At 41.5% G+C, this 11,046-nt stretch overlaps 1 protein-coding gene across 1 annotated transcript in view; it reads right to left on the bottom strand.

Annotated features, from left to right (window-relative positions):
• Positions 1 to 200: 200 nt before the first annotated feature.
• Positions 201 to 11,046, bottom strand: part of LOC109529141 (uncharacterized) — an 86,209-nt gene continuing 75,363 nt past the window's right edge. The window contains exons 5-7 of the mRNA XM_019892352.1: positions 3,986 to 4,114; positions 1,552 to 1,633; positions 201 to 379 (exon numbers count right to left, since the gene is read on the bottom strand). Coding sequence (XP_019747911.1) covers positions 238 to 379; positions 1,552 to 1,633; positions 3,986 to 4,114 — 353 coding nt within the window. The 3' untranslated portion in view covers positions 201 to 237. The remainder of the gene's footprint in view (positions 380 to 1,551; positions 1,634 to 3,985; positions 4,115 to 11,046) is intronic.

Below are 11,046 nucleotides of genomic sequence, written 5' to 3'. Positions count from 1 at the left end.
CCTAAACGGACTGGTTTCTTCATATCAAAACTACAATAGGTAAGTAGCATTTATCTTTTTTCAGGGGCCAAAATTGTCAAGGAGTGAAAACAAATTCAAGTAATCACATTTTACGGAAGTAGTTTGTGGTTATATTTCATTACAGTGTACAAAAGCCACAATGTAATCAGGCCTGTTTGGGTTTTTTTTTTTTTGTTTTGTTTTTTTTTTGCATGAGTTGTGTTGAGTGAAGAGTATTTACCTGTGTCCTGTTGCAGCCAGGAAGTAAATGCAGCAATGGACTCTAGTATCAGGTATTCTCCTCTTACGGTTGACATGCAGCTCTTCTCGAAGATATTTCTCATATTGCTCATTGATGTACTTGACGATGGGCTCCCAACTTGAGGAGAGAGAGAGTATGGAAGAAACATAATTGAAACACAGAATTCATTTCAAGGGGAAGTCAATTCAAAAATGTTCTTTCCAATAATATATGCCCCACTAGTGTAAACACAGCATTCTAATTAATATTACACTTTTGGAACATGAATTAAGTAGCAAAATCCACCCATTTTTATCCATTTCAGAGTGCTGCCGTTTTGCTACTTGTTGTCGACTGAAAATGATATCACAGTGCCCAAGGGCTCAGGTAACAACCGTCATGGCTCAGCTGTTTTCTGGTTTTGGCCAGCTAACTTTCACGAGCTGAGAGCCCTTCGACCAGGGGTGCCCAAACCTTTTTGAACGAAAATCTACTTTTCGATCAACCAAACTCCCGCGGTCGTCCAGATTACCATTCTTTGCGAGTGCCATCGGTGAATTGTACAGGAAACGCACTTTGCCTGATAATAATAATCATAAAGGCTACATTGCAAGAGCTCTGATCGCAAGCTGCAATTGCAGACTGCTGAGCGCAAACAACTTCCGGTGACGCAGGGTCACGCGCCACCGTACGTTAAAGGTGACCTGCTTTATTTTATTTTGTTTTTTATAATATTAATTCATTCATTCATTCATTCATTTTCCGAACCGCTTTATCCTCACAAGGGTCGCGGAGGGTGCTGGAGCCTATCCCATCTGTCTTCGGGCAGTTTAATATTTAGTTTTTTAAATATTTTTTGTGAAAGTGAGACTGCTTGGGTGATTAGAGTGCAGTGTGCATTAACACAAAAAGTATATTACTAACACGCACAGAGACACACATCGACTTGGGACCAGTCCGCAACCTACCGGTCGATTGCGATCGACGTAATGGGCGCCCCTGCCTTAGGCATTGTGATGTCGTTTGACAGCAAGTGGCATTATGGCCTTGTCCTTTGAGAGGGATATGATTGGGTGGATTTTTCTACTTAGTTCATGTTCCAAAAACACAATATTGATCAGAACACTGTGTTTTCTTAAAAGCAAAAAAATACACGATGCACAAAATGACTCAACTTCACATGAACTGTCTGATGTGTCATTAAATACAAGTATTGTAGTAAATGAAACCAAATCTTATTTGTAAATACACTCTCTCCATGAAGTGTATTTGTGTGTGTTCTTCGTGGTCTTGGCTTATGTGCTGCCTACCAGTTCTCATTGTTGATCTGGTCTCCAAAACCTGGAGTGTCAATCACTGTCAGCTTCATCTTCACTCCCTTCTCTTCAATCACTAGAGAGGAATGCAAAATACAGGGACTTTATAGTACAACTCATGAATGCATGGTCACTTATGATGAAGAAAAAAAACCCTTGTTTGTACACCATTGCATCCAAGAAGCACCTTTTTTTCTTTTTTGAGTCAGTGTCATGTGTGCTCACATGTGTGGCCACTTATCTATGTTGGACCGATGTTGGGCAGAGGAGCAAAGGCTATCATTTAAGTACATTGACAATGTTGAGTAACCACTGAGGAATCTCCTTTCAGCAGAAGCAGGGGAGCAAACATCTGGTACCTGAATCACTACGATTTTCACTAACCTGCAATAAAGCACCACATGCACTGTCTCGACTAGTGTGTAAGTCAAAAGCACAGTACAGAAAGTGGCTTCACAGGTCGTAACACCTCCAATAAGAGAGCAACAACTAAACTGTGTTTGCCTGTGATTGACTGTCATCACAGAGACAAGTGAGCAGCCACGAAGCAAGAGAAAATAACATCAATAGATTCACAGTATTGTCATGAGGTGATCTAATGATCTGTCATTTCCCATCTATCTCCACACTGAAGTAAACTACGTTTCTAATGGACTTCACAGTTGTTGGAGGGACACGATTACACAACTGTGCAACTGTTGTTTCACTTCCGAAAAAAATCTTCCCGATTTATCGGTGCTGGCCTCAAACTGCACTGACTTTTGGGAAGGGTTATATTGTGTAATTCTAGATATGAAACTTGAGGGAAATTTCCACCACCATAATTTACACAGTCAAGAGCAGCAAGCTGGAGGTGATGAATTTCTAAGTGTCTCTCATTTTGTGCCTGAAGCTGTAAATAATCTCATTAAATGGGAATGGACAACAATAGAAAGTGATACATCATTTTCAAACATGTTTACTGGGATACTGACTGCAAGCAGCATTGGTAAGGATTGCTACGGGATAACACGTGAAAGATCGAAGAGCCAGTTGTGAGTTGTTGAGTTGAGTGGAATATTGTTGTGCACAAAGTTTTAATGCTTTGAACTTCTCCTCACAAGGGTCGCGGGGGGTGCTGGAGCCTATCCCAGCCATTTTTGGGCAGTAGGCGGGGGACATCCTGAACCAGTTGCCAGTCAATTGCAGGGTGCACAGAGACGAACAACCATACGTGCTCACACTCACACCAAGGGACAATTTAGAGTGTTCAATCAGCCTGACATGCATGTTTTTGGAATGTGGGATGAAACTGGAGTACCCGGAGAAAACCCACACAGGCCCAGGGAGAACATGCAAACTTAACACAGAAAGGCCGGAGCCGGGATCGAACCCACGACCTGTGATTAAAAATCAGTTTTGCAGAAATGTCATTGATTATCCAGTTGGGTGAGACATGGAGTATCTCTTGGTCTGGTCACCTGCAGGGCACAAATACATTGTAGACAAAAAATATATAGACCTGTATTGACACTTACATTCAAATGTGTGAGCAATTTACAGTCTACATAAGATACATGTTTTTGGAACGTGGCAGCACGGCGGACGACTGGTGAGCACGTCCGCCGGACACTGCAGAGATCCGGAGTTTGATTCCGGACTCCTGCCTTCCTGTGTGGAGTTTGCACGTTCTTCCTGTGCCTGAGTGGGTTTTCTCTGGATATCCCAGTTTCCTCTCACATTCCAAAAACGGATGGATGGATAGACAAAGTCAAATACTCCATGAAAACTCATGTAAGCATACGGAGAACATGCAAACTCCACAAAGGAAGGTCAAGATTCGAACCCAGGATCTCACGATTGTGTGGCAGCTGTGCGAAATGTCGTCATCACTTTTACCACATCCGCAAGTTGAAAGGATCTGATGATTTCAATTTTGAGTCAGGTCCTGTGATGGCAAGCCTCACTTCCTCACCGTCTTCTTTCAAAAAACTGCTCTGAGGATTTTCATCAAGAGCAAAATAAGTGATGACTTTGTTACAAAAATGTGACCGACAGATTATTCCATCCCCTCACTAAAGCTTTTAAGCACACAAAGGAAAAATAACGGGTGTCATGTGAAGAATCTCTGCATGCCTCAGTTCCATGACCATATCTAGGCTTTTTCATTGCGTCGATGATCTCATCAGACTGCTGTTATGGTTACATTTCTGCAAGGCTGAAGCTTTCCTGACAAGTTCGCTCCCGTTCTCTATATTTCAATGTCTGTACCGCAGATGTGACATACAGTACTGGCTTGAAGATCCATGAGCTTGAGAAAAAGTTTACAGGTGATATCCCAAAGACTTTAAATCCACATCCGTAGATAGATTTTTTATTTTATATTTTTTTTAAATACGGTGATACAGTATATGTATGTGTATGACTGTGTGTCGGTGTGCGGACTTACTGTGGCTCACTGACTGCAGCTTGACCGTTTGGGAGATTTTCTCCTCATAGTTTGGCGTGCAGGACTTCCTGCTGACTTTAGACTTGAAGAGGGTGTTGACCATTGTTGATTTCCCCAAACCACTCTGACCTGCAGAAACAAATCAGGTTACGGGTGGGTTTTTTTTTCTGAATTTCAAGACTTTTGCCTGCTACCTATATTTTAATCAAACAAACACAATCACGAAAAGTCTGATTTTGTGTGTGCCACACATCGCAAATTCCTTGTTTTGTTTTTATCATTTCTAATTTAAATTTTAGTGTCCTTTTTAAAATAATAACAACATATGGGTGCATCTCAGGCTTATTATTGACATCCCTCCGAGCTCACTGATGCTTTCACCACTACCCAGAAGTTGTTCTTAGGCTGACAATTTATCGAGGACCTCATCTTGTCTTAATTGCACACGAACGAGTAAGGATCGTGGAGATTCAGCAGAGGTGCTATAATTGAAGAAAAACTGATGTTTCCTTTTCTGAAGCCTTTTAGTTCCATGACAGTAACATATTATCTCAAGATGGCCGTAGGCCAGCTGGATAATTAACTGAACAGGAGTTCACAAATGTAATAATTTGTCATTAGTTTTATTATTATTTTTTTATTATTAGTTGACTTTAAATTCACATTTTGTCAAGTCTCTGTTTTATTCGAGCTTTGTTTAATTATGAAATGACTATTAATTTGTTTGTAGTCACATACCCGATGAAAAGCCTGTAATGGATTGTCATGTTCTCAAATGCATTCAGCAACATCAAGAAAATTAAAAAAGCAGCAGACCTTCAGGTGAAAATAAGGCCCAACGGGACGGTGAAGTGCTGATGGTACAGTGAAGACCTTTTTATCTATCAGAGGAGTTCAGTGTGTTCTCATTCTGGCTTGTGACATCACACCACGGGTTAACAAGACTACAGGTACAGCATCAATATCAATATACACTCACCGACCACTTTATTAGGTACACCATGCTAGTAACGGGTTGGACCCCCTTTTGCCTTCAGAACTGCCTCAATTCTTCGTGGCATGGATTCAACAAGGTGCTGGAAGCATTCCTCAGAGAGTTTGGTCCATATTGACATGATGGCATCACACAGTTGGCACAGATTTGTCGGCTGCACATCCATGATGCGAATCTCCCATTCCACCACATCCCAAAGATGCTCTATTGGATTGAGATCTGGTGACTGTGGAGGCCATTTGAGTACAGTGAACTCCTTGTCATGTTCAAGAAACCAGTCTGAGATGATTCCAGCTTGATGACATGGCGCATTATCCTGCTGAAAGTAGCCATCAGAAGTTGGGTACATTGTGGTCATAAAGGGATGGACATGGTCAGCAACAATACTCAGGTAGGCTGTGGCGTTGCAACAATGCTCAATTGGTACCAAGGGGCCCAAAGAGTGCCAAGAAAATATTCCCCACACCATTACACCACCACCACCAGCCTGAACCGTTGATACAAGGCAGGATGGATCCATGGTTTCATGTTGTCGACGCCAAATTCTGACCCTACCATCCGAATGTCACAGCAGAAATCGAGACTCATCAGACCAGGCAATGTTTTCCAAACTTATATTGTCCAATTTCGATGAGCTTGTGCAAATCGTAGCCTCAGTTTCCTGTTCTTAGCTGAAAGGAGTGGCACCCGGCGTGGTCTTCTGCTGCTGTAGCCCATCTGCCTCAGAGTTCGACGTACTGTGCATTCAGAGATGCTCTTCTGCCTACCTTGGTTGTAACGGGTGGTTATTTGAGTCACTGTTGCCTTTCTATCAGCTCGAACCAGTCTGGCCATTCTCCTCTGACCTCTGGCATCAACAAAGCATTTCCGGCCACAGAACTGCCGCTCACTGGATATTTTTTATTTTTCGGACCATTCTCTGTAAACCCTAGAGATGGTTGTGCGTGAAAATCCCAGTAGATCAGCAGTTCCTGAAATACTCAGACCAGCCCTTCTGGTACCAACAACCATGCCACGTTCAAAGCCACTCAAATCACCTTTCTTCCCCATACTGATGCTCGGTTTGAACAGCAGGAGATTGTCTTGACCATGTCTACATGCCTAAATGCACTGAGTTGCCGCCATGTGATTGGCTGATTAGAAATTAAGTGTTGACGAGCAGTTGGACTGGTGTACCTAATAAAGTGGCCGGTGAGGGTATATCGTGATAGATACGTGCTCAATACCATTATAAAATGTAAAAATATAAAATAAATCTGGAAGAAAACCCCGACCCTGGCACTCTGTGCTGTAGGCAGATGCTCTAGTATGTTGTTAGATTTGTGCCATCATTACAAGCACGTTGGAGAGAATTTTGAGTTTAAAAGCGTATTTTGAGTCCAGCAGAGTCACTGATTGCCCGTTTGCCGACAGCGAGTACTCGAAGAAGAAGCAGCTGAAGCAACGAAGAATGCTCATTAAGTTATGATAAGTTATTAAACAATAACATGTCATATGGCAATGATGAGCCTGCTACAAGGTGAATGTAGAACAAAGACAGACGGCTGGTCAACTGTCATGCATGCACTCCAAGAGAGTGTTAGTTCGCTGCACTATCACGTTCTCTGCACAACGAATGAAGGTTAATGTAACAGTATCAACGATGGGGAGTAGCGTCTTCCGCAAATCAGCATTTATGGTGGCGCTTCTTGAGCCAGGAGCACAGGTGAAAAAAAAATGTATATGACACTGCATTCCAAAGGACACGAAAACATTGTACATTCCTTGAAAATATGTTTGACTACCGGTATTGAATGGTATTTTTCCTCTGAGTTGTGGTGTTTTATTGTAGTTGATCTATAAACAGGGGTGCCCAACCAGTCGACCGCAGAGGTGTTTTGGGGAAAAAAAAAAAGTTTTTTTAATTTTTTTTTTTTTTTTTTTGACGTGACAGGAAGTCAGTGTTGCTATACAGTGAAACTTCTCTACAACGAAATCATGTTTGCAGCAAGACATTTTTCACAACAGGGGGGTTTTCACTGGAGCAAATTTTATCTCAGATGTAAACACACACACACACACACACACACACACACACACACACACACAAAACGTATGTGTGTATTCTTTATTTTTATTCCAATACTGTAAATAGTGCATAAATATGAGCATACACTGATTTGATATTGTCTAACATTCACATACAATTGTTTTCTATTAATCACTCCACATTGTCTGTTGGTTTTAAAAAGTCATTTATACTCTTTTACTTCCCAACACTTCTCAATTTCTTGGATAAAATTGAGAAGTGTTGGGAAGTCTTTTATTTGCTTCCTCCGTCTTTCATTTTGATAACATTTACACTCTCTTCCGGCGTCAGAGCTTTTCTTGTCTTAGCTGCTTGACATCCAAAGGTCTGTTTTGTAGCCATTTTAGCAATGCTGCGTCTGAAACTAACAATAACAAATACTTCCTGGACTACTGCGCATGTGTAAACCAGTGGTTGCTGTTGCCATTTCAAAACGTAGCAGTAGAGGTCGTTGTTGCATTAGACTTTTGCGGAAGGCTTGTTTTCGTTGTAGTGAATCTTGTCGCGAGGCAAGAGCAGAGAAAAAGATTTCGTATAACGGAAGAGGGGGATTTTTCGTCGTAGGGGGAGCAGAAAAGTGGGAATGGCTTTCATGCATAAACATTTTTTCACATTAGGGGGTATTTTCGCCCATGTAGGTTTCGTTGTAGAGGAGTTTCACTGTCACAGTACACATATTTACTTAAATATTGAATTCTAAAACCTTGTACAGTAATTAACATTCATCAGCATTGTCTTTATGCAGCTGTGACAGTGTAGCCTCCATTAGCCTCCAGCGAGCTGCTGGCCAGCTATCCCACGGCGCAAAGCCAATGTGTTTATGATTAGACAAGTAAGGAGGCGAACAGATACTGCTGCTTTTTTCTTACAGAGATGAAAGTGGACTTTCCTGAAAATTCCGGAAAAAATAAAAAATTATAATAATAAAATTATATATACTGTGTGTAAGGAGGCGAACAGATACTGCTGCTTTTTTCTTACAGAGATGAAAGTGGACTTTCCTGAAAATTCCGGAAAAAATAAAAAATTATAATAATAAAATTAAAAATATTGTCTGACATAAACCGGTCCGTGGGGCAAAAAAGGTTGGGGACCCCTGAAATAGCAAATCCAGCGCTGGGTCCAAAAGGGATTAAGCTGACGCTGGGTCATTTCTACCCATTGCAGTAGATTGAGGGTTTGACCCAACATGTTGGGTCCGTATTTTGATCCAACAAGGGGTTTAAATAGCCATAGTGATGAGTAAGAGCTCCTAGGAATAGGGTTACCATGTTATGAATAGAGCCATAGTGGAAAGTAATCCTAATTGCATTAGCAGCATTTTCTAAGAAGCAGCAGCAGGGTCACCACAGGTAGTCACTCACATGATGTTTTCCCGTTGGTGACCCATCTCCCCTGTCTTCCTTCAACCTCAGTACAACACTAAACTTCAGCTCTTCAACCCACCCAAACCCAACCTCTGTTGGGTCAACCCAGCGTTTTTTTAGGGCACATGTCACGTGTTCGAACCTCTTCTGAGTGTTCCTGGTCTGCTGAGTGTACCTTTACCCTCTGTGATTTAGCACATAAAAACAGAATTGTTGGCCAACAGAGTTCAAGGAAAAAAAGATGCCGCTGATACCAACGTTGTCGAACAGGTCTGTCTGCATTCCTTTGACTTGAAGAAAGAAAATACATGAACACGTATATAAAATGCCATTGACCTTATTAGTGTTTATGGGCACTTTGAAAACTGTGGATCAAACAAGCTTTGGCTTCAGTCATAAACATTTCTTGCATTTGGAAGAGTATGTCAAAGAAACGCACTTCCCTCCAAGTGTTCGGGAAATTGGGCTTTCAGTTGGAATTTCATGGTGACACAAAATGCACTCTGACCTTTAGGCAAACTTAATTTGACCTTCTCTAAAGCGTGGAATGCCCATTTTCGACAGTCAAGTACTTTTGGGAGAACTTGCGATTGTCCACCACAGAGCTGGATGGCAAACATTGACAATATTTCCAAGAGCATCCATTTCTATGCCTTTCTCTGACTCTTCCAGTCTCCCTGATGTAACACGCTGATGACATTGTAAGAGTTCAGTGGCCAGTTCCAGCGAAGAAAATCCAGCCCGACGCCTCAACATTGAGGTCAGAGTGTCATCCGCAGGTTAAAATGTATAAAGATGTCCACTTCGGTGACTTTCAGTTACTTTACCAGTGCCTCTGTATTTCTGTTGTCTGAGAATAGCCTCATCATTGTGACTCTGACAGTCACTGGATGAGTTACAGAAAGGCATAGAAATGTTAATAGTTCAAACAGCAGTTGTGATCGTTGATGTTCAGTCATGCAAAGGACGCGAAACCTTAAGCAGTTGGATCTGTGGAGTGAAACGTTTAAAAAGATGGTCGAATTAAGCTCACCAGTTAAAGGTTAGCGACTACTTCTTGTGAGTAGTGTCAAGGACTGACAACACAGAGAATGGCAGACTCACAAGGCTTTTGAAATGCGACTGGTCAGACTCCAAAGGGTCCCAGGGGAGCCGGAACAGGAATCTGACAGGGCATCCTCACGTCTGTCCAGCACGGTGGCTCTGCACGACAGCCTGGGTAGCTGCAGGGTGCCAGAGAAGAGCCTCTTGACGGCATATCTGACGTAGGACTTTTGAAGGAGCTCGGTACAGGAAGCCTGGTCCGAAGACCCCCATTGTCGCTGGAAGGCACAGACTGTAGGTTTCAGACTCGGAACAGGAGGCTATGGAACTTAAGACGACAACTCTGACTGCATTTGGAATAAGGCCATTCGTTTTGTGTTAAATTTCAGCCAAATTTAAAAGGTGGAAGAATGTTTTATCAAACAAAAATGTCTGGTGAGGAATCCTTACAAGGCAGCATGAGGCCATTGCTCAGATCACCTACTTTTTGGTCAAATGCTTCATTTTTTTCGAGAAAACTGGGTGGTTTTACCCCAAACACCGCATTCTGATAACAACAAAAAGCAGAGAAAGACCCGTGCAATGACAACCAGAAGAACGACTATGAGGCCAATATTTTCTGCTTTTGGGACACCCCAAACTATAAAACAATCAAAACAAGACCAAGAAAGTGATTTCGGTGGTAAAATGGTCTATTTTAAAATATACAACCAAGAAGCACATTATGAGCGAAGCAGACTCACCACAAGGCTTAAGTTGGATGTCAGTGGCTTTTGTTTTACATGGCATTTGCCATCACCTTGATCGTGACACACTTTTTTACTGGTCTAAAGTACGGACAGACTCTCTTCAAATGTCGGGTGCCTAAAACTGTCCTGTCTTTCCCATGTGACAAGATAAAATAACTGAACTCAAAAAGCTTTTTCTTCAACTCAAAAGTTGAACTGATTTAAAATCCAAAGTATAATGAAGTGCGGCAAATCTACCGTCATCTAGTCATTCGTTATTTCGAATCCTGGACTTTACAGACAAGCTGCGACAGATCCTGTGGAAAGCACCGCATCCTGTTGACAAACATATCTGACAAATAGAATCCTTAGTGGCAGTCAACACTTGGATTCCATCTGACAAATATAAAAGTACAGCTGTAAATAAGTTAAGAGTGTGCAAGTATACCTTGTTTTGGTAGCTCCCAAGCATTTGAAGGTTTTGCAAATTAATGTCTTTATAGACAGTGTATTGACATTCATATACAGTGATGTGAAAAAGTGTTGGGCACCCTTCCTGATTTCCTATTTTTTGCATGTTTGTCACACTTAAATGTTTCAGATCATCACACAAATTTAAACATTCAGTCAAAAATAACACAAGTAAACTCAAAATGCAGTTTTTAAAGTTTTTATTATCAGAGATGAAAGTGGACTTTCCTGAAAATTCCGGAAAAAAAAATTATATATTATATATATATATATATATATATATGCATGTACACTGTCGGTAAGATCGGGCCGCCGAATTTCGGGTCGGGCCTAAAAATATCAATCATTGCTTCGTGTTCAAGTAGGGCTTCTCTCTCGCTTACACTTTT

Source organism: Hippocampus comes, unplaced genomic scaffold (genome assembly GCF_001891065.2).
Source record: "Hippocampus comes isolate QL1 unplaced genomic scaffold, H_comes_QL1_v1.1 scaffold257, whole genome shotgun sequence".
Taxonomy (NCBI): Eukaryota; Metazoa; Chordata; class Actinopteri; order Syngnathiformes; family Syngnathidae; genus Hippocampus; species Hippocampus comes.
This window is presented reverse-complemented; position numbering and strand designations above follow the sequence as displayed.